Source organism: Hevea brasiliensis, chromosome 15, assembly GCF_030052815.1.
Source record: "Hevea brasiliensis isolate MT/VB/25A 57/8 chromosome 15, ASM3005281v1, whole genome shotgun sequence".
NCBI classification, from domain to species: domain Eukaryota; kingdom Viridiplantae; phylum Streptophyta; class Magnoliopsida; order Malpighiales; family Euphorbiaceae; genus Hevea; species Hevea brasiliensis.
Window position 1 is genome coordinate 58,546,569 of NC_079507.1, and position 23,834 is coordinate 58,570,402.

At 30.4% G+C, this 23,834-nt stretch overlaps 2 protein-coding genes across 4 annotated transcripts; both read right to left on the reverse strand.

Annotated features, from left to right (window-relative positions):
* Nucleotides 1-1,756: 1,756 nt before the first annotated feature.
* LOC110669754 (phosphoglucomutase, cytoplasmic) lies at nucleotides 1,757-10,081 on the reverse strand. 3 transcript variants are annotated; one of them, XM_021831524.2, is made up of 19 exons: nucleotides 9,862-10,051; nucleotides 9,660-9,751; nucleotides 8,813-8,894; nucleotides 8,056-8,111; nucleotides 7,213-7,326; nucleotides 6,997-7,059; nucleotides 6,653-6,769; nucleotides 6,431-6,531; nucleotides 5,525-5,584; nucleotides 5,320-5,419; nucleotides 5,055-5,212; nucleotides 4,879-4,974; nucleotides 3,980-4,043; nucleotides 3,804-3,885; nucleotides 3,528-3,703; nucleotides 3,352-3,428; nucleotides 2,606-2,738; nucleotides 2,177-2,293; nucleotides 1,757-2,098 (listed from the first exon to the last, which is right to left on the reverse strand). In XM_021831524.2, exons 2-19 carry the CDS (start codon nucleotides 9,738-9,740, stop codon nucleotides 2,027-2,029), a joined length of 1,749 nt encoding a protein of 582 aa, XP_021687216.2. In that variant the 5' UTR covers nucleotides 9,741-9,751; nucleotides 9,862-10,051; the 3' UTR covers nucleotides 1,757-2,026. The 3 variants fall into 3 exon arrangements, with proteins under 3 accessions (XP_021687216.2, XP_021687215.2, XP_057992026.1); XM_021831523.2 differs by having other exon boundaries at nucleotides 9,660-10,081; XM_058136043.1 differs by lacking the exon at nucleotides 1,757-2,098 and having other exon boundaries at nucleotides 2,206-2,531; nucleotides 2,570-2,738; nucleotides 9,660-10,081.
* A 1,273-nt stretch (nucleotides 10,082-11,354) lies between these two features.
* Nucleotides 11,355-16,399, reverse strand: LOC110669755 (cysteine-rich receptor-like protein kinase 43). The gene is made up of 6 exons (XM_021831526.2): nucleotides 16,128-16,399; nucleotides 15,876-16,015; nucleotides 15,269-15,479; nucleotides 13,534-13,768; nucleotides 13,267-13,417; nucleotides 11,355-11,946 (listed from the first exon to the last, which is right to left on the reverse strand). The coding sequence occupies exons 1-6, from the start codon at nucleotides 16,189-16,191 to the stop codon at nucleotides 11,497-11,499; spliced, it is 1,251 nt and encodes a 416-aa protein (XP_021687218.2). The 5' UTR covers nucleotides 16,192-16,399; the 3' UTR covers nucleotides 11,355-11,496.
* Between the last annotated feature and the right edge of the window lie 7,435 nt (nucleotides 16,400-23,834).

Sequence of the window (23,834 nt, forward strand, 5' to 3'; positions counted from 1 at the left end):
AAATTAATGATTTTATATATTTAAATGTTGATTATGATTTAAAAATAATTAAAAATTAAAATTTTGATTTGAGTTTCAAATTAACATAATAAAAATCGAATTCAAACTGAATATATATATATATATAAAAGAAATATATAAATAACTTTTTTTTTTATTTTTATTGAATAATATCTCTTAAATTAATATTTTATTTTCAATTAATGTATGATAATATGTTGAAAAAAGTTTAATAAAAGTTAAATTATAGAAGCTTAAAAAAATATTAAAATAAATAAAAATATCAAAATTAAATTTAACCTGATTAATATGGAAATCATGTAAATGTGATTTTTTTAATTTAATTTATTAATTTTGATTTGAATAATATTAAAATCGATTTTTTTGATTTAATTTAATAAAATATATTATATCATTGAGACCATAGCCAGACGGCTAGTGGATTGACAAGTCGCACCATATGGATCCAAAGAAAAATTAAAATTGACAAAAGAAATCTTCTGTTAATGATGCATACAATAAAGGGCAAATTATTTGGCTCCCACTGTAGAAGCCACGTGGAAGACATTACGCCTTATGTTTAGATGATATGCACAAAGTTAACTAAGAGAAATTATTTACTCACAGTATACACATTGTGTTTTACAATTATATAAGAGATCCCTTTTTACATATTTTTATAAAAAGAAGTATTATTTTCATGTGCTTTAAAAATATTTTATAATTTTTTTCTTACTTAAAAAAAAAAAAGGAACTTTTAGATCTCAGTTCACTCTCTCTTTCCCGTTCTCTAGCTTCACCTTCTACATCCTCACTTTGTTCCTCACAAACATGTGCACCATCTTAAATTAAAGCCGTATTGAAATATCACAGCAAATCTTAATAAAAAAAAACTAAAATTAGCTCATGTTCAAAATTATCCCAACAAAAGGGACACATAAAAGGCCAACTAAACATTCTTAGTGATATCTCTTTTTTATTTTTTTTTGGATGATATCTCTCCATTTGCCTTTTTAGTTTTGTGGGTTTGTTGTTGACTGTAAAAAAAAAAAAAAATTAATAATAATAATAATAATAATAATAATAATAATAATAATAATAAAAGATGAAATGGGCATTGCTTTCTCTCACACGTAGAAACTAAAGGAATTTAGAAATAGACGAGTGTTTGACAGAAGCTAGGTGCAGATGAGAATCAATTAAAATATGTTAGAATAAAATTAGAGAATAGTGAAGTTTTGAAGTTTTATTGTTAAATATTTAATTTTATTCTTATACTTATTGGAATGTGATTTATACCATGATTTAAGTTGTAGTTTGACTTGTTCTTTTTTGGGCTAAATTAAGAAATTTAATCTAAAAATTTATAAGTTTAATTTCTTAATTTTTTTAATTAATTTTTAGGCTAAATTTAACTTGGATTAAAATTTCTAGACTAATTTTAGTTGAACATCTTCAATAGAAGAGTGAAATTACATGCATGTAAAAATAAGAAAAAGAGGGGCCAAGGAGGGAGAAACAAGAAGCGCGAGAACCATCAAAGATTATTAATGACAACAAACGAGTCAAGAACGGCAAAAGTGGGTCAAGGGGTAATTTTGTCATTTTATAATTTAGCACAAGTTATTACTCTGAATTTAACAAATAATGCTCTATCATTATCACCACCTCAAAAAAAAAAAAAACCAATAATTTTTATGAACCAATGCATGTCATTAAGGAACAATATCACAAGTAATATATTTTAGGCTCAAAATAAAAAAAATGTGAATAGCATTAAACACCCAGAAATCAGATATGTTGCATTATTTTTCACATCAAAAATTTAGATCGGCATGTTTTATGGCACATTAACTCTCATGCCCTTGGTATCTGCTGCAGAAAGACAAAGTACATGTAGGATACAAGGTCAAGGACCACCAATCAAAATAAAAATAAAATAAAAAGCTTCAGCTCTTCATAGCCATAACTTTTTTCTTGTTCAAGAGGACATTCAACCTCAATTTTTGAATGTAGCATTGGTAATCTATGTAATAACAGTTGGTGCAGATCGCCCTGTGAACTCCTGCATCTTAGAAAGTTTGAGAGCAACCTCAACCTGCAAGGAAGTGAATAAAAGTCAGCATGCTTGATAAGATGAAATTATAAATAATTAGCTTGAGAATTTATATCTTACAAGAGGAGCAAGTGCTTCTTGAGAATCTCTTCCTGTTTTTGTTGAATCCTTCTCATACTGTTCAATGTAGAGTCGGATGGTTGCACCTTCTGAGCCAGTTCCCGAGAGACGGAAAACCTGTATCAATGTTTAACAAGGTGATAAAAATTATAGCTTACACGAATTCCGTAACTGATGCCATTCGTTTTTTCTTTAATCAACCGAAATTGACACCAAATCCATGGAATATTTACTTTATGGAACAAATAGACAATTATCCCCATATAATCATAAAGATTCAGCAGTCAATTCCAAAAAATAAGTTCCACTAACAAAGCCTTGCTTTGCCCTCCCAATTATCATGCCCAACTCAGAAATATATATATATATATATATATATATATATATATATATATATATATATATATTCACCGCTAGGAGCCAGCATACCAGTCGAGAGCCATCCTCAAACAAATATCGAATACCCTGATGCTTTGAGACAGAACCATCAACAGGATCTTTGTATTCAAACTCATCAGCATGTACCATCTTTGATACATCTGATCTTATCCCCTTCACCATCCTATATATAAAAAAAATATATAATAAGTATTTTACAATACATTATACTTGCATGGTATATGGTGCATGATAATATAACACAAATAAGAATTCAATAAAAAGAATAAAAAATGAACAAGTTTCAAATACTAGAGCAATGATAAATTGGATGATAATCATCACTACTTATATCATACTACAAAACATTTTTTTTAATTGATTTTATGTCCATTTCTTGAAAATGCTCTGTTTGAAGCAATGCAATCATTAGAATATTTCACAACTAGCTTGGTTCTGAAACCATTGATTTTGGGACAAAATCATGGATTTACAAGACTAGAGTGAGTTTTAATTTTTAAATAATTTTGGTGGTGTACCAAATTCCAGAAAACTGAAAAACCTTAAGCAAATTCAAAAGTGTATAGACTTAACCATAAAATGAACGAAGGCAAGGTATTAGGAACATCATGTATTCAGCATTTTGAAGCCGTAACAGCAAATCAATGTAAGTTCAAAGAGATTGGGTCATTCAAAAAACTGCTGAATAATGTAGTAGTATGCCATTCCAAACACAGTAGAAACTTATGTGATGCAGAATTGCAGACAGCAGTTTCAAAGTAGCATAAAAGACATACTCGTTAACTTCGCCAAGGGAAGACTGCAGCTTAACCAAGTGTGCCATTAGTTCCTTTGCTGCACTTGCATCAACATTCTTCAAGAAAATTTAGCCAGTTAGATGTCAATCCAAAGATTTGCAGCAGCTAGAAATTGGATCAAGACATGTAAAAGGAAAAAAAAAATAAAGTCATACCTCATAGTCATATCGAGTATAATAGTGGCGGCCATAGGTAGCCCAATGATTGCGAACTATATCTTCAACAGTCACAAACTTTCCTCCATTGAGATTTTCCTTATTTTTATAAGCCAATATAGATAGCCAAGCCAGAACCGCCCATATGCCATCTTTCTCACGTATATGGTCTGAGCCTGTTAACAAATGTTATTACCACAAAACAATTATTAGAATTTGTTAAAAATTACGTATATAAGAAAATTTTCCATATAAACGGAAACACAAAGCAATAACCTGTTCCAAAACTTTCTTCCCCACAAATTGAACACAATCCTGCATCCATCAAATTGCCAAAAAACTTCCAGCCAGTGGGGACCTGGCATTGAACAGTAAATAACCAAATTAAATGCCTTGAGGCTTGAATGCCAACAGCAGGGAAGAATAATAAAAGATTTTGTGAACTAGAATACCTCAAAAAATTTCAAATTCAGATGCTTGGCCACAACATCAAGGGCAGCTGATGTTGGCATGCTCCTAAAAGTGCCAATAATCAAGATAAAGCACAACTTGACACAGTTCAATACAAACAAGATGCACGCAGGAAGAAAAAATGAAACACCAAGCAAGCAATTTAAGCTGGTTTAAATAAACTGCAGCAAGAGGGAACTTAGCACATGCCACAGGTATGGACTCTCACAAATGACAGGGAAAAAAAAGGCGACAACAATAAGCAATTTATAGTTTGCAAACAATCTGCATATTGAAAATTCAGATGACCTAATTTCAGAACACATAATTTGCATTATATGGCAATTTAAGATAACGAGACGAACACAACTGTCTCCAGCCAATATTTTTTTCTATAATTGGATAACTAATACAAGCTCCCTCTGCAGGAGGTCTTTATCAATTACTCTCCTCCCTCCCTCCCTCTCTCTCTGCTACATCAGAAACTTTTCAAGGAGAAGGGGATATCAACATTTGAACCGTTACGAGATAAGCACTCAACTACTATGCTAATGGCCAATGACAACTACTCCCTTTACTCTCCCTCCTGTTCTTCTATAGTTTCTGAAATGCAAGTTGCATGAAACAGGCCTTGATGCCTTGGCAAACATAAGCTTAGCATGTCAATAACTAGATACACCTTTCAATGTAGAATTTCAACTGCCTCAGCTTTAGTAACAATAAGCTGACCAGTCAACCTGAGAATGTTATGCCTAATATTCTTCTTTAAATTTTACATAAAAGATGAGATTTTAAAGCTAAAGGGAAAACTATAGGCTGCATCCATTAGGATTTACTGTTCCAACAAGTAGCAAGTAGACTATCACAGAGACAAAAGAAGCTGAGCAGCACAATGCAGTACCTGGCAACCCCCTTCAGACCAGCAGAGAAATAAGGTATGGCTTCAACTGCATTGGCAGCAATGATTGCAACAGAATCCGATGGAGTAACAAAGAACCTAAAATATTCATAAAAGTTATAAACATGACCATTTGATCAGCATCGGATTTTTCTAACATGAAAGCAAGACAATGCTACCTTTTACCAAGGATCATGTTGCGATCTGCATCACCATCAGCAGCAGCACCAAATTCTGGTGGTTCAACTTGAGAGCTTGATTTACTCAATCCCAAGCGAGCAACCAACTCTTTTGCATAAGTAAGATTTGGATCTGGGTGGCCCCCTCCAAAGTCCTCCTATTTGCATCAGTCAAGTAGAAGCAATCAGAAAAAGTAAATCCTTATGGTTCAAAAGAGAGCTCATTAATCATTAAGATACCAAGTCATCGCAAAAATATCAAGACCTTGGGTACACAGTTCAACAATGAGCTCTCTTGTGCACCTAGTTCCTCAACAAAAATGGGTTTTGCATATGCCCCAGCAACTCCATGTAATGCATCATAACTTCAACAGAATGGCACATGACAGGCATCATCAAATTGAATATAATAGCATATGATAGAAACACAATATTTGTCAAAAGTTGCCAAAAAGAGGCCAGCTACGTACCAGAATGTGAATTTTGGAGATGAAAGTAGCTTCCTTATAGACTCAAAATCAAAGATAGATCTGGCAATTGTTTAAGAAGTATTCATTATTTTGAAAGAGCATAATGAACATTTGGATTGCAAAATTGTGAATAACAAGATCAGATAATCCTTGAACAGATCTATTAATCACACAATACAATCTAGTAACACTTCAGAATACTGCCTGATGAATAAACGGAATATTCCTTATAATCATATGCATATTGTAAACAAAGAAGACATGGTGTAAAACCTTGATACTTGACTTTGAAGAGTAAAAGGACTGATATGTTCCAACAATTCTATAAGACAAAAAGGTTTTAAAGAAAAAAAAAAAAAAAAAAAAAAAAAAAAATCTCTTTCATAATGTACCCAAGGAGTGTCATAAAATTTATGTTGGTGCAATTTCATGTATCTTCTTCCATTCTAGTGATTAAGAAGTACATCCATGCTCATAATCATCATGTTTTAATTATCCTGTAAACAAATCAACATCATGCAAAATTCTGTACCATGAAGAGAAACCTCAAGGCCACAGAAAAGCTCAAAAAGTTTACAAAGCTTGCACACACAATAGCATAAATTGAAATGAGAATGCCAGAATCAGGAGCTATAATTCTATTTCTTCCTTTCCAAAAGCCATATGAATTCTATTTCTTTCCGCCTCCAATTTACAACACTAGCCATCTCCAATAAAAAAAATTAAAAAAAAAAAAAGAATAAGACAGGGAGAAGGTGTGGGTGTTTGCGAGTGTGTGTGAGTGTGTGTTTGTGAGAGAGAGAGAGAGAGAGAGAGAGACAGAGAGAGACAGACAGACAGAGAGTAATTATCCTCACATAAATACATCTACAGAGAACATGGAGATTACACAGAGAACAAACTTACTTCATCAATTTCACATAATCGCTAGCTGAATCAAAGACCTCAACATCAAATTGTCCCTCGGGCCCACCAAAATTAGTTACACCAATTGCTGTAATATCCACCTGGACAGAAAAGGAAAAAAATTGCGAATACAAACAGATTTTATGAAACAGTAATTTTGGCAGTTCAATGAAAGTAATAAGGGGGAAAAGAAAGAAAGATTGCAGAGGATGCAGGAAATACATCAGGCAGATCAGCAATTAGGTACTCTTTTATTGTTTTTGTGTTCTCATAGATCTTGTCTGTGATCCCCTCAGGAGCAGGTCCACCATTTTCCATGTTATATTTGATACCAAAATCCTGCAATATAAAAATAAAAAAAAGGAAGATTATACGACCTCCCTAAGATAATTGCTTAGTATAATTCATAATGATTTCAGACACCAAATCTCTGCCTATCCTACTTGTTAATACTGATGCAAGTTCCTATTGCTGTTCTTCCGCCTTAGGGAGGAATTGTGTCCCCTTTCATTTTGTCATGAAAAACAAAAGGTAAAATGGAGCAGAAAATAACAGTTGCCATGTACCTCATGTGGACCACCTGGATTATGACTTGCTGTCAATATAAATGCTCCTGTTGCTTTCGATCCCTGACATTCAAGTTAGAAATACAATCATTATACATATCAGTACAGCTATGTGCTTCAATTATACATATCAGTACATCTATGTGCTTCAATTATACATATCAGTACATCTATGTACTTCAATTATGAGCTAGCTTGTAGATCAAAACCACTTACATCTATACCAACTCTTTCACGGATTACAGCTGAAACAGCAGGAGTTGAAAGTAATCCATTCTGACCAACCCAAACACGCCTTACTCCATTTGCAGCGGCCATCTTAATAATAATCTTCCAATTCAATGAAACAAATTTGAAGCCATATGGTTATGTCACTAAGCCATCTTGCTGAATAGTTGCATGCACACACACTCTCAGACACACGCATATATATACAAATGAGCCCACCCCTCCAACCAAAAATAAATAATAAATAAACAGAAAGAGAGGGGAAAAGACAGGAATTTCATATTAACAGGCTGCAATAATTTTTGAGGTCATAAATTAACTCAATCCAGCAACAAACAAAACAATGAACTCAATATCACGCATTTCACAAGACATTAGAACACAGCAGAAGAACCATAGGGTTTGGACATAGGCTCCAACAAAGAATTTACAGATTAAGAGGTTGCAACTTAGTTATATATATATATATATATATATATATATATATATATATATAAGAAGTTTGGAGCTTATATTCAATATAAAAAATGCAAAACCTGCAAAATGCAATATGTTTAATGTGCCATAACCATCCAAATATTAGCATATAAGCACAGTAAATGAGCCCAAACACACACCCAAAGCAACTGAAAGTCCTTAAAACCATTCAATTAATACTGGAAATATAGCCAACAGAAGCAAACTCAGTGCCCCCTCCGTCCCCCTCCCACCCCCACAAACCCCCCACCACCACACCCCACCCCGCCACCCCACAACAACACCACCCAAAAAAAAAAGATCATGACATCGGAGAGCAATTCTGCATTCACATCCTTTTATGCTATGTGGTACCTGAATGGCATCCTTTGAGTAATAGCGACCATCACCAGAAACAACAAGTGTAGCACCTGGTTACAATGGAAAAGCAGAAAAAAAATACCCATAAAAAGCTACTCTAACCACTTATCATACATTAGGCCAAAAAAAAAAAAAACTAAAATTATTTGTCCAACATGACACGCATAACAATAGAACAGCTTTACTCTAAACATTTCACAGCAGTCAAATGCCACTGCAGTGGTGATGGCAATGCAATGGCTACTATAGTAACTTGAACTGACAAAAAAAAATAGGAACATCACAGTAGAGTACTGAATATAGAGTTGAATTCCTCTTCCAATGCCAAATTACTTTGTCCACCTTACTATTTTGGAACATCCCAAAAATTGCCCATCATTTTTTTTCCTATGATGGGATATGATGAAATTAACTAGATAAACATGGCTTCAATTTAATTAAACTATAAGAATTTGCACTCTAACAAGGATGAACACATGCACAAAAGCATCTTTTAGGGAAATGAGCCGTAGGACAAGATGCAGCACATTTTCCAAAAATCAAAACTAAACCCCATGCCAGGAGGATGAACCTCTAGCTGCTTAATGTTGCCTAGCCCATTTCCAAGTGTAAGCCTTCACAACCAATCATTCAAACTATAGAGAATCCATATACACAAGCACAAACTCTTGCACATAAGCCTAGCACAAATGATAAAAATCTAACTCTAAATTTCATAAGTAAGCCATAAAATTGAATAACAGAATCCCACCTCTAACTTTTTCTGCAGCTAGGGCATTGAATGTTGATTGAACGAAATTTTGCAAGTAATGAGGCTGAATGAAAACTTTCACCTGAAAGAACCAGCCACCATATTAAACAAGGAACAGCTATATAATGCCAGATACAGCAAAATATCAGGGGAACATTCTGAGAAGATAGATATTTCACATTCCAGCATCCGTTGTCTAACCTCATGGTGTTTAACTACAAGTGGAAAAATATAACTCAATACATTGATTTGGAGAAATAAATATGGTTATGGTTTACGGAGACAATTTCTAAACAGTTTAGCCCACCACTCATCTTCAACAGTGGATATTGAAGATTACGAGGAAATCTATAAACTATGCAAAAAAAATAACATTAATTTTTTTAGATGGATCTAATTTTTAAAAGTAGAATCGTATAATTCAAAGTAATTTACAAGGACAAACAAGTTAGATAGTCTTGAGAGTTTTTGGTGCAAGTCAATTTCAGATTCAAATGAAAATGATACAACAAAATCTTGTTTAAGCAACCAACCAATAAAATTTAGAAGATGCAATGCCACAGAAAAGCAAATCAATATGGGAATCATAAGATTCAATTACAAATAAATAATAATCGATTAATACAGGATCATAATGGATTTTCAAGCACAGATCAGATTCATGCATGCTGATCTAAAAGCATTGGCTCCAACGCCATCAACTAAGCAATAAAATGATCGAACAAAACGGATCTGATTCCAAATTACTAAGAAAAAAGAGGATAAGAGAGCTGAAGATAAACTAAATTCGATGAAGTGGAATCTCAAGGATAATAAATCGAGAATTGGATTAAAAGGATAAGAAAACCTTCTTGCGAAGGCCAGAAGTTCCCGGTTTCTGGCCATCGATGGGCATAGTCTCCACTCGCGAAACCTTGAACACCACCATTTCCTCAGTCCCTGTTTATCAAAATCGCAGTGCCAGAGCTGTGTGTGAGATAGCAAAAAGAGAGAGAGAGCTTAGAGATAGAAGCAGAGGGACAAAAGTGGGGGAAAAAGTAAAGTGATACAGCACTGACTAGGACACGCGCGCTTGAATGGCTAAATGAAGGAAAAAGAGTGAGCCAGATGTCCACGAAACGCTGTTGTATTGAAAGGAAGGGAAAGCATATGACGAGGATTATTCGATTCGATGATGAGCGATTTAAAGCCTCACGTATGGCCTGTACTTTGGAGCCATATGGTTTAATGGTGGATCAACAGAGTGGGGAGGAGAGCGCTTCCCACGGTTTTATTTTTTATTTTGCTTTCATTTTTGGTACCCCCGAAATGCGACTGTGACATTTAGGCAGACCTGAGGACCGGTCGGTCTGAGAGGGAATCGAACCGAGACTAGCCGTTAAAATCACTGTTATTATAAACTAATTAATTAAATCTATTGACATTATCGATTGTGAAAACTCGTCTCATGTAGAATTAGATGGCGAAATTTGGATCATATTTCGGCCTTATGTGGTGACCTCTGCCTTTTGTCAAATTTGGATAAATGGAGTCAAACGTAAGTCGTTCTTCTCAAAGCCAAACCCACTTGATTACATTCTGAATATCATATATCATGAGTGATTTATATTAAAATTAATAAATGAAACTCACAATACTTTAACATTATGATGCGAATATTGAGATTAATAATATTGTGTTCTTTAATATAATAAATGTTATTAAAAATATAACACATATGTTAGCGCTATTAAACTCAATTAAGAGTTTGACCCAACAAAAAAATTGAGTTGATGAAACACTAATTTAATTAATGTGTCATTAGTTAAATTAGTGGGTCACTAAAAGTTAATTAAATTCATATTAGTTAAATATAATATTTGTTAATACAAGTAGATATGTTTAATTAATTTTAATTATTTAAAATAAAACTTTCAATGTCTATTAGATCATATTTAAATTTTAAATATTTTTTTAATATTTATAAAAGTACACAAGATATTTATATAAATGAATAAATATCTTTTTAACATTTATTAAATATTAAATAAAAATAAAAAATAAAAAAAAAAACAGTTTTTTTTATAAAATTTATCGTGCAAATAAAAAGGTTTTTAATGGGTCAATTTCTTTTGGATCTAATTACTTAACAAATTTCAGTTCATTGGATAAGGCTTGGGCTTCTAGTTATGGTCCACAAATTATGGGACAGTCCGCTATCCATTGATCAGATCAATGGTTCAACCAGTCTGGTGACGACGACTTAATAATATATTTTCTATTTAATACTACATCGTTTAACTGAGAGGAGGACAGCCAAATTGACAATGTGGATGTACGTATATTGTTTTGCAGAAATGGTGGATATGAACGTTCAAATTTTTGGTTTAATTAATTTATAATTACAATGATAAATAAATATAAATTATCCAAATAGACCTACTAAACAAATTTTAAAAATATGAATTATGATAAATTAATAGTGTATAATTTATGACACTTCCTGAGGATAATTAGCTAGTTGGAACCTTAAAAGCCAAATTTTGTGAATGCACTTTCCATATTGCATAGCTTAAAGAAGCCGAGGTTCAATCCAATCTTGCATTTATCAACTAATCGTTCATTAACATTTACACTCTAGAAGACTAAATTTTATATACCTATCATACAAAGAATATGTATCCAAAATTTCTATTGAACTAAGCTTAGCTTTCTATGGGACGTTTACCATGAGGATCTAATCTTGGACTGGTACGAGTCGATGTAGATGCCGTAGCTGTATTAGTGTTTGAGCTCGAATCAAATGTCCGAGAATGGGAATCTGAATCACCGGATGTTCCGGCAGAGGACATTCCAGCAGTGGATGACATTCCAGCAGCAGATGACATTCCGGCAGCGGAGGACATTCCTGGTGGCCTGCGAGATCTTCTATATCTTGAACCGGGTATTCCAGGTCTAGTTGGTTCTTCCAGATTGCCAGGTTTCTTTGACAGCATGATGACTATGCGTCGCATATTTGGCCGTAGCTGTGGATCACCTTGTGTGCATAGCAGCCCCATATGAATGCACATTTTTACTTGGTCATTGACTGCTGATGATGCTAATGTTGGATCCATCGCCTCCAAACTCCTGTCCCTTTTGTAGAGCTTATATACCTGCACCAACAATAAAATCATGCTTAAAATCAAGTGGAGGACAGGTATATCATAAGAGCAGCAATATGCAAATTTATAAAGGGTTTGTTCAGTAGAAGCCCCAAGAGCTTTGTAAGGTTGCCCCCTTTATGCATTAGCTTGTCTATGCATGTTTTTATGACAAGCACACAAATCTAAGTCATATGCAACTAATAATATAGAGAAAAGAAAAAACAAACACAAGATTTACATGGTTCAATTGTAAAGTCTATATAAACGGGTAAAACAAGAGCAAAAGGTTCCAATATAATGAAAATAATAGGTTAAAATCTCTCAAAACTCACCAAATCCTAATCCTAGTAGGTTTATCCAAATCTCACAATCTGCCACAATAAGCAATATTCAATTCCTACAGATCGGCCTGGTCTCTATACTACCACTATAAACCTCAATATATATCTCATTCAAGTCGCAATGTGGGCTTTTTGGATCAGATCGAGACCAATAAAAACATTTTTAAAATACAAGCCACATCGTAACACAAGTTACACAAGTTGATTGCATGCCATTTTTTTTTTAACCAAAGAATTGCATGCCATTAGCTGCTAATTTGGGCATCCTCTATTCAACACCATTTCATAGATTAAATGAAGCTTTGATCTAAAAATGCCCAATACAATACAAGAAATCAGTGCTCTTCCTAACAAGATCATCCACATATGGTTCACTCTTTTTTTTCTTAGCTCAAAAAACAAACAAAAGGATTTGGCATGTGAAAAGAATGTAACAACTTCCATCATGTCCCATTTTTTATGTTGCCGACTTCAAGGCTCACAGGGAAACCAGACATGCTGAGATGCAGATTACAGTGGTTAATTTCCTTTACACTATGTTTAGGAGTTTTTGTTAATTAGGAAAAGAAATGATATGATTAATCTAAGGAATAGGGAAAAAAAAAAAAGAATGAAAGGTTGAGCAATTTCTCATGTTAGGAAATTCAAGGGATAAGAAAGGATTTGCAAGCATTAAGGGTATAATAGTCATAATCCAAAATATTTTCAAAGTTATGGGAGGGATAATGGGAAAGTAAATAGGCTCTAAAAGGAATCACTTATCCCTCATACTTTCTTTTCCCACTAATGAACTCCCAAATAAGGGATATCACTTATCCCTTTGTCTTACCATTTCCTATCTCTTCCTATCCCTCCAGTGCACAAACTACCTAATGTCTCCTCTATCTCTCTCACTCTCTCAAAATAAGGGTCCAACATAACTATAAGTCAGTAGATAAATGAATAATGAAAATGATCACTAATTAAACAGATGTAATCAGAATCTTACCCATTCAAGTAGATTTTGTGCATCAACTGATTGATTAAATGTTGAATTCCTCTGCCCACTGATAAGCTCCAGAACCAAAACCCCAAAGCTAAAAACATCTGCCTTCACTGACAAATGCCCATGCATGACATATTCTGGAGCCATATAACCACTGTTCACAATTAAAAGCACATCTGTTATGCTTACTGACCTAAGAATTTGGACAATATTATAATTTAGTTTTAGCAATAAAAATTGAGGCATTTAGTACATTTATTGAAAACTTACTTTGTGCCCGCCACGCGGGTATTGACATGCGTTTGGTCTTCAGGGAAGAGACGAGCCATACCAAAATCAGCAATCTTAGGAATCCACTTATCATCGAGTAAAATATTACTAGCCTTGATGTCACGGTGGATGATGCAACTGTGTGAGTCCTCATGAAGGTAAAGCAATCCCCGCGCAACACCAGTTATTATATCATACCTCCGCTTCCAATTGAGCTGCTCTCTCCTATCGGATTCTGAATCAAAATAATCTGTGTAATCTTTTTGTTGGGAAGATTAGAAATATAGATTCCTAATTAAAAAAATTTTAAAAATAAAAAAAAGGTATGATGATTGATGACCATCATATCATTTCTTAGTTTTTAGTTTATCAACTTTAGTGGTAAGAGACAGGTTGAAAACTAGAGGGATTTTTGAACATTCCAGCTTTCTTTCCACTCTCAGCATCCACAATTTTGTTAGAACTGGTCAAATGAGTGCTTGGCATACAAATTAAGAAATGAGATTTAGAGAAAGAATAGTCAAGACCTCATGAACTTTCTCCCTCATGAGGTTTTAATTTAGCTAGTGAGTGCTTTCTTTACAAGAAAGAAAAATTTGTCCGGCATTGAACCAGAATGTTGGTACCAAAGATTGTGGAAGCAAACCACCTGTATTTTATTCTAAGGTCAGAGATCATGACCCACATAACTAGAAAGATAAAAAAGGCGAGCTGGGATAAACATCTTCAAGAAATAATTAAGAAAAACTAGAACAAAATGTTGAATTATCTTGTGTTTCAAGAAACAAAATTTTAACTTGTGCCACTATTGCTAGTTTATTGTTAACAAAATTTAAATCATAAATGTGTCAAAAAAAAATTTGTAGCATAGGTGTTTCAATACACAAGTTTGCTATTATTTCATCAAAAGAAAGCTTGCAGACTACAGAATCATTACTAAATATTTTCTTCACCACGTAAAAATAGAACAAACAACTACTGAAAAAACTGTTTCATCAAAAAATTGTCTCCATCATTTATAAATACCAATTTCAAGACTCTTAATATCAATCATCTGCAACCACCTCTAACTTAGATGATTGCTTACAAATAACTGTATTCTAGACTTCATATCAACATCTAAATGCTTATTGATGTAAATTGTTTAGTCATCTACGCCAAGCAATTTGCATTACATTCATCAAGTACAGAAATTCTCTAAAAAAGAGTTTGAAAGTAAATAAAAAAAAAAAATTGTTTTAATCCACTCAGGTTAATCAAACCAAATTGATAGAGAAATGAATTCATATATTATGGCATTTTGGAAAAAAAAAACTAAAATAATAATATCTTAAATTTGGTAAAGCGATCAACAAGACAGAAAAACATTTCTGAAATTCTACAGTTCACTAATACCAGACATATAAGTTATAAAATACAACATTATATGTTGGGAAATTCAGATTGCATGGCTTTCATTAACATGAGCCTAAAAGAAACCATTTGATAGTAAAAATTACAAACAACTATAAAGGGGCTTGTTCCTATTCCTAATTTGCTGGCAAATAAAAAGCACCCAAGCTCCTTCAAGAAGTTCAAAGATTAGCAGAAATATAAACTAGTACATTGCAACCGAATAACTGAACTTGGAACTTAAAATTGTTGGTGTGATGTGATTGAACTTCATTCCATTACTTATCCCATTAGCTAATACCGGTCAAAAACATAAATCAACAGAAAAGGTGCTTTTACTTACTGAAGAGAAACTTGTCAAGACTCTCATTAGCGACATATTCATAAACCAATAGCTTCTCTGTTCCATATGCACAATATCCTAACAAATTTACAACATTCCGGTGCTGGACGCGTGCTAAGAGCTTAGCCTCATTCATGAACTCTTTCTTCCCTTGATTTGAGCTAAGGGACAACTTCTTCACGGCAATTTCTCTCCCATCGGCCAACTTCCCCTATTTATATCATTGACAAGTTAGAAGAAGGCATAATTGTGTTCTTTGGCTACCAAGAGATCCGTCAACTAGGAACTCTTCAAGATTAAATTATCAAGTTAAGGGGAAATTTGTAGAACATAATATTAATTAGAATTTTGTTAAAATGTTACAGACCACGTGTCTGTTCTTTCTTATATGAACCAAGCGTATAAAAATGCCAAGGACACTAAAATAATAGATAAACAAAATTGAACAAAAGACACCCAACATCCCATCAGTTCCTGAACACAAAACCCCAACAAGCCATAAAACCTTGTTCAATTCCATTCACCAATTTTCAAAGTAACCAACTAGAATTTGGGGTTCACCAGTACACCCAATTAGAGAGAGGGAGATAGAAAGGAAGAAGTTTACCCTAAAGACAGGTCCAAATCCACCTTCACCAAGCTTGTGAGTTGGGTGAAAATCTTTGGTGGCAGAGACTAACGTCTCAAATGCAAACTGCTTCTGTTCCTGAGCAGCAATCTGGTCCAAGTCCTCTTCACTTTGGCCCTCTGGTTAATCAAAACATAAATGAAGAAAACATCATAAAAATCAGCAATTTGGTCAATTATGCAGCACATGAGAACAAATTGCTAAAGAAAAGAACTGGGTTTTGCCAGTTACCTCTGCTAGAACTCAACTTGAAGGACTTCAACAGATTCTGAAAGAAATTCATGGACTTTGGCATGGCTTTCAAGAATTGATAAAAACCAGTCCCATGAGAAAGCAATTGAAAATCTGAGCTCTAAATTTCAGGAGAAAAATTTCTGATCTTGATTTGTGGTAAATTTTTTGAGTTCCAGGGAATTGGTGAGGAATTGGGAGGAAGACAGAGTAAAATGCTTCTGAGAATTTCTTTAATTTTCTGATAATTTTGAAGTTGTTTTCGTACTTTTTTTTGGTTTATAAATGAGAACGGAGACATCATCTGAAGGAAAATGAACGTGTTGACCTGTGACACGTATATTATTAACATTGGAAAAATTATTATTCAACTTTTATATTTTAATAAAATTAATTATTTACCCTTTTATTTTAAAAAATATATTAATCAATTTATATTTTTTTCCAATCATTTTAAACATTAACGAAAACTTAAAATTTCAAAATACCTCATAATAATAATTTTTTTTATCCATTAAATATATTAATTAATAAAGAAACTTATTGTAAATTGAATGTATGAACTAAAGAATATTCAAAATAAATATAAAAATTAATATATTTTTTAAGATAAAAATATTAAATAAAAATAAAAAATTAAATAATAATTTTTCCCTTAATTTTCTTTTTAAAAAAGAATAGTCAAAACAGCAAAAGATCTTTTCCCGTCGCATGGAGAAAGCAAGAGTTGGCGCAAATGCAAAATGTGTCCTTCGCAAGAAATTTGAAATCCTCGCTTTGCAAGAAAGTTTTTGCTGTCTGCAGCCAATTTGAAATTTTCAAATTAGCCATAAAAATTAATATTTATAATCTCTAAAAAAATGAAAATTCATATTCAAGTAATATAAATATTTCGAAACGAGCACTGTACATCCTTTTTATACAGATTTTCTTGACCTTAAAAATAAAAAATATATATATATAAAAATATAAAAATAAAAAAAGCTGCATTTGTGACACTTTGTAGATAGCTGACCCTCTCCCAAAGTCAAGAGGGAAGTTAGAAGTTGATGTAACTTGTCTGAATATATTAATATATTCTTATTTCACTTCTGATTTTCAAAGATATATATAATTTAAAAATTGATGGACTCAAATCTAAGAAATGACAGGTTTGAACCACTATTCTTTTTTCTCTCCTTTACTTATTTATATACATTGTCATTGTCTGTTTAATATTATTATTAAAATTATTATTAAAAATTTTTTTTTTAAATATATTAATTAAAAAATAATTAAAAATTAAATTTAATAAATTTTAATTATAAAAATATTAAAATAATAAAATAAATTTTTTTAATTATTTTTTTTAATAATATTTAAAACTTTTAAAATTCAATACCAAACAGCTCGATAGCTTACATAATGATTTAGGATGCTAAAAAAGAAAAAGTCATAATTAATATAAAGATGCTATGTTAAAACTTTCGATAAAAAAATATGTATATGCATGTCAAAACTTTGACTTTTTGAGTTAGTAGCCCAAGGTTTATTATATCATGGCAACTCTCTCCTATCAACGCGTAAATTATAAAGATGATGTTTCAACTAATCCTCTGTATGGGAAGAAGTAAAATAAAATTTTATAAATTAAATTTTTTTTAAAGTAATATTTTTTATGATTTTTAAATAATTTTAATATTTTTATAAAGACGATGAGGTTTTTTAAAATATTTAGGAGATTTCAAAGATAAAACATTATTAACTTATCAATTTCATGGATTGAAAAATTAATTTTTTAAAAGTTTTTAAAAACATCTAAACACCGTACTTTAAAAAAAATTTCGCTCTCTCGAACAAAAATTTAAGGTTTTTTAAATTTTGAAAAACCTCTAATTACTTAAAAAAAACTCCTCTAAACAATGGCTTAAGGATATAAAATAATAAAGCAATTTAAATTTTAATTTATAATATAAAATCTCTCAAATTTTAATTTAAATAACATAAAATTTTTTGTTTTACTTAAATTAACGATCACAGAGGGATTTCATTTTTCAAAATTGAAATTTATGTAATCTACTATTATATATCTCTAAATTGAGGAACTGTTTATATAATTTAGTCATTACAAGTTTAAATACCGTGCGATACTACTAATTTTATTATATTTACATTTTATAAATAAAATTATTATCTACTAATAAAATTATATTGCATATTAGTTAAATACATAGAGGTTTGTTTAACATCAACTAATGCTAATAGTATAATATTTTTTTAAAACAATATAATATTTATTATTCACTTATTGTAATACATTGACATATAATTTAATAATAAAATAAATTTAATTATAAAGTCTAATTATAAAATAATAATAATAATAATGATTAAAAAATAAAATTAATTAACACATCTAAAAAAATTAACACTTTTCTCATAATAATAGATTTAATATATAGGATTAATGTCTATGCGCATTGCTTTAAAATATTTTTTAATCATTAAAAAATAAATTAAATATATTTTAATTACATCAAAATTTAAGAGTATAACTAACTTAATTATTTGTTACTTGTACACTTTAATAAATTAATCTACAAATATATATTATAAGAAATCAATAGATATTATTTTAAATATTTTTAAATAACAATAATGATGATAATCAAAATCGCTCTATTTTAAAGTAGTATTTATAATAAAAGTAAAATAAAAAAAATCAAGAAATATTATTAAAGTAGATTAATAATTTATTATTATACTTTTCTTATAATGAGATGAAACTTTGATATTTTATTAATATAATATTAATATAGAGTAAAATTCATTTTATCATAAAATAAAGTCATTTTAAAATGAGTCAACACTTTTTATTAGTGCTCGATAATCTATATGTCTTATAAAATAGCTTAAATTAAATATATTAATTCACTTTAAATTATAATGATGTTTAGAAAAAATTATAATTTATAAATAATATAAAATAAAATTTTTTATTAAATTAGTAAAGTAAAAATTATACATATAAATAAATTAAAGTAAGGTCAATAAAAAAAAGCTTTATTTTTTTATATATATAATTGATAAAAATTTAATAAATGTATTAAACAAATAGATTATATTTTTTAAAAAATTATATTTTATTTTTTTAAGCTAATAAATGGAAGATTTTGTTTTTTCGTGTATGAAAATACAATAGGCACGTTACTGAGTAGAAATCTTGCCAAAAAAAAATTGTGAATAAGAGGGCAAGTTTATTTTAGGTTAAAGGAAAAATGATAATTTCACTTTTTTTAATTGCTTTTTTAATAATAATAATAATACAATATACATAAAAGGTCAAGATTATCCTCTTTGATGGGTTATATTCCATGGATTGAGAAGGGTAAACCTGTCATTATATGCATGAAAACTATTTAAAGGAGCTGAATAAGAAAAGAAAATTACGGGGGTGTTTGGTTTACCTGTTGGATGTAGCTGATAACTGATAGACACCCAAACAAGTAAAATATAATATTTGACAAGCTTACAAAAATAGAGCTGATAACTGATGGGCAACTGATATGATACCCATCAGTTGCAGTTTGTATCAGCCCTATTTTTAGAGCTGTTTCTAGCTGATAGTTGATTTGATTTTATTTTTTATTTTAATCATATTATCCTTTTTTTATTTAACTTAAAAATTAATATTATTAATATTTTTATTTTTTTACTTATAATTTTAACATTTTAATTAACGTATTTCAACTCTGTTGAAATATTTTTTATTAATAATATAAAATATAAAATATTTATTTATATCGAAAAACTTAAAATTAATTATAAATTTTTCTATTAACAATAATAATTATTTTATTATTTTATCTATATTTTTAAAATTATTTAATTATCTAAAAAAATTATTATTTTCTTATTTCAATAATAAAATAAATAATATAATATAAAAGATTAATAATTATATATTTATTTAAATAATATAATATATTAATTTAATAATTTTATATTTAATTTAATAATAAAATAAATAATATAATGTAATAAATTTATAATTTTATATTTATTTAAATAATAAAATAAATTATATAATATATATTCTTTCATTTCACATATTAATAACAATAGTTAAATATAATTTTACTAAATATTTAACATAAAATAACTATTATCAGCTATCAATTATCAATTATCAACCAATAATAAAAACTATCAACTATCAGCAATCGACTATAACGGTTAAACCAGCCCTATATATCCCTTTCACTGGAGCGTCTAGCAGATGTCATCACTTGATCATTCAGTCAAAGTAAGGGAAGGGCAAGATGGTAATAATGGTAAAATTGTCAGCTGCTTTAGTTATACAAGGAGGGATAAAATTGTACTTTTACTGTTACAGTAAAAGAGTTGCCTGTTTTAGTGATATATAATATAATGATATTTCATATTTGACTAAAGAAAAATAAAATAGTTAATTTCATGCATATAAAAATTAAATTGAATTAGTGGTTTGAGAGCAGATGCCATCACTAATTACCTGCAAGCCAGGGAATTCGGCTGCGTAGACAAAGAAGTATCATGGACAAAAAAAAAATGTGATTTAATAGAAAATGATATAAGTTGGAATTATGCTGCTGTGGATGTACCTCGTGGTAAGGGAGGTCTTGCTGGATTAGCTAGAGACCAAGCTGGTAATGTCTTGGACTGGTTTGGCCATGTCTACCAATCTGTGGTGGACCCATTGGTACTCAAGAGCCTCGCATGTAGAGAGGCAGTCATGTTGGCTGTTAGGAAGGGTTTCAATTCAGTCATAGTTGAGGGAGATTCTCTTATGGTGAACCAAGCACTGAATGGGCACTCTTTTCCGCTTGTCATTCATGCTATCATCTCAAATATGAAGGAATTTTCTCTTAATTTTAATTTTATATCATTCACCTTTGTTAAAAGGACCAGAAACAAAGCAGCCCACTCCTTAGTTGCAAAGATGCTTCATGATATCTCTTTCTATTGTAATCCCTTAGCACAATCAAACTTTGTACTTGGCCTTGGGCCTTTTTAATCAATGAATTCATCTTAAGAAAAAAAAAAAAAAAAAAAGTCACTGTAGTGGTCCATATAAAACTCAAAGAAGGACAAAGTACCATTTTCTGCTGAGTGCTTAATCTTTGTGGCGTGTATGTAAAATTGTCAATATATGTACTACAATAATTAAGGAGCCTTTTAATGGAGTCCAATTCTCTGTTGGTTGAAATTGGCACATCACTACATGACATCTTCATCAGGACGTGCTAAATGAGTTGCTTGCTCCTTCAGTCTTCTTAACTCTTAATTTCCAAATATATAATCGCATCATAAGAAACTTCACTCGCATTAAAATTATGAATAACACTAGGTAGAATAATTGTAATAATCATCTTATTTGAAGTGGAATTTAATTAATAAAATTAATATTTTAAATTCATAATATTCATAATAAATTATTAATATAAATTTTGAATTCAATTATCATATCATTTAATACTATCTGAATCAATTTTATTTTATATATTTTAATTAATAAATTATAAAAAATATATTTTTATTAATAATTTATTTTTAATTAATTATTTATATTATGAATTCTAATAATGAGTAATTAATATATAAAATCTAAACTTAATACGAGTATTATTTAGTAAATCAAAATCTATTCCAAATTTAATTATATACTATATCTAAATCTATATTAATAAAATTCATTTGATTAGATAATAAAACTACCTGACTCATTAGTATTTTAATTGAAATTTGGTGACTGAAAGGACTTTTTAAATTAAGTTGAATAAATTAATTGAAGGAAACTATTACCATGACAATAAATTTAAATTATTGATTTATATGATAGTCTATAATATGTATTAAATAATTAAATTTAGGGCCAATAAAGGACTAACTTAATTGATTTTCCTCTACTTCTAAGATGTACGAAGTGGGAAGATTTCGAAATTAAGCTTCTTTGTATACCTATTATAAGGTTATTTACCTTTATAATGAAAAATGAATAGAGTTACCTTCTATTGTGTAATCTATTAATTATTATTGAACTCATTACACGTCTATTGAATAAAATAAAATAAAATAAATAAAAAACCAAAGTTTAAATGAATTAACTATCTAAATGAGTAAATGATGCTAACAATTCTCTTAATTAAAATAAAATGAGGCAAAATATGCTATAAAGCAATTAATAAAGTTTGAAGATAATGGTAGTGGAGGTGTATTATCATGACATGAAAGCGAAGTTAGCTAATTGAGTACAAGATAATGGCCTAATGGTTGAGGAGTCAATGGCCTTTTCTCAATAAAAACAAGAATGGGAAATGGACATGCATAAAGAGAGACCATTTTATGGTTATATGATGAAAAATTCACATTTTATAACTTATTATAAGGCAATTTGATGGGATTTAAAGAATATCTTAGTTTCTGAATGTAATCAAGTGGGAATAGTGGTCTAGTATGTCCAAGCATAAGGACTTGCAAATATTCTCCCTCTCTTTCACTATTTTAGATTCATTTTATATTAATTTAAGTGCCTATAATTATATTGAAACTAAGTTAAATGGATGTTGAATTTTTCCATTCTGATCAACTTTATTTAGACTAATTTGATTAGATGTCTGTAGTAAGAGATAACGTTTCTTTCCTTCTTTCTATTAATTACTTGGTATTGCAAGTCTTTATGGAATTTTTTGTGGAAACCTTGAGCTGGCTAGGAAGGCTTTTTCTCCTAAATGAACAAAAATCTAGAAGGCTTTTTTGCATAGTTAGGGTGATGTTGCTATCAAACTTAGAAACTACGACGAAGTCAAATAAGTCTTTGAAGATAGTCTTCTAACATGGACAAACAATCTCTTTCATTTCTCCTTTTTGGTCACCTTTATCATTAAGAAATTCCCTATTGCTACGTATTGTTTTTCCCTTAATATGTTATGTTAAAAATAGGCACTCTCTTTCTCCACCAAATCCCTTAATAGAGCTGATCCAATTTTGATTTATTTTCTGTGTCAACCAACCATCACCTACAGGTTTCGACTCCTATCAATGGCCAAGGCACATGATGAAGGATAACCCCAAAAAATTACGAGACGAAATATCTGAGCCAAATATAGGGGCATTGTGGATTTAATAGAGACCTCATGAACAATAATTCAACAGATAAATTTCGAAAGCTTACCAGTTAGAAAACAGAGTACATATTTCTTCAAGAGGATGTGTTATAATGTTTACTCTCATAAATAACAAAGATCGATCTATTAAGGCGGCTTCATTTCCAAGCACAGAGGCTTCTTGTTGGACTAGAACGAATTGATGGGTACAGATCCGTCATTGTCTTCTATAAGAATTATTCAAGATGTTGGCGCCTTCCTTTCTTGGAAAATCAACAACTTCCCAACGCGTTAATTTTTGAGTTTCTAATCTTTCTTTTTCCTAATTAAATATAAATTAAACAATTTTTTTTCTTCGAAGTAAACTTTTTTAAAAATATAATATTCCTGAATCTTGAATTTTATGTAAAATATTTCATTATTATAGCAGTGCTGTCAAATCTCAATCTCTTTTTGAAAAATCTTCTAAAATTCTTTCAATCCATGGAGTAATTGGTGAATCGATTGATTTATGCTGAGTTTAATAGATTAAAAAAGTTTTTAAAATAATATTAATGCTGGAATTTTAATTTTAATTGTTTTC

Coding starts and splice junctions, on each gene's coding strand:
- LOC110669755 (XM_021831526.2), bottom strand. CDS start 16,191: ATGCCAAAGTCCATGAATTTCTTTCAGAATCTGTTGAAGTCCTTCAAG. Junction 16,016..16,127: donor CAAGTTGAGTTCTAGCAGAG/GTAACTGGCAAA, acceptor TTGATTAACCAG/AGGGCCAAAGTGAAGAGGAC. Junction 13,418..13,533: donor ACCCGCGTGGCGGGCACAAA/GTAAGTTTTCAA, acceptor AATTGTGAACAG/TGGTTATATGGCTCCAGAAT.
- LOC110669754 (XM_021831523.2), bottom strand. CDS start 9,740: ATGGTGGTGTTCAAGGTTTCGCGAGTGGAGACTATGCCCATCGATGGC. Junction 4,975..5,054: donor AACATGATCCTTGGTAAAAG/GTAGCATTGTCT, acceptor TGAATATTTTAG/GTTCTTTGTTACTCCATCGG. Junction 3,886..3,979: donor TGAATTTGAAATTTTTTGAG/GTATTCTAGTTC, acceptor GTTCAATGCCAG/GTCCCCACTGGCTGGAAGTT.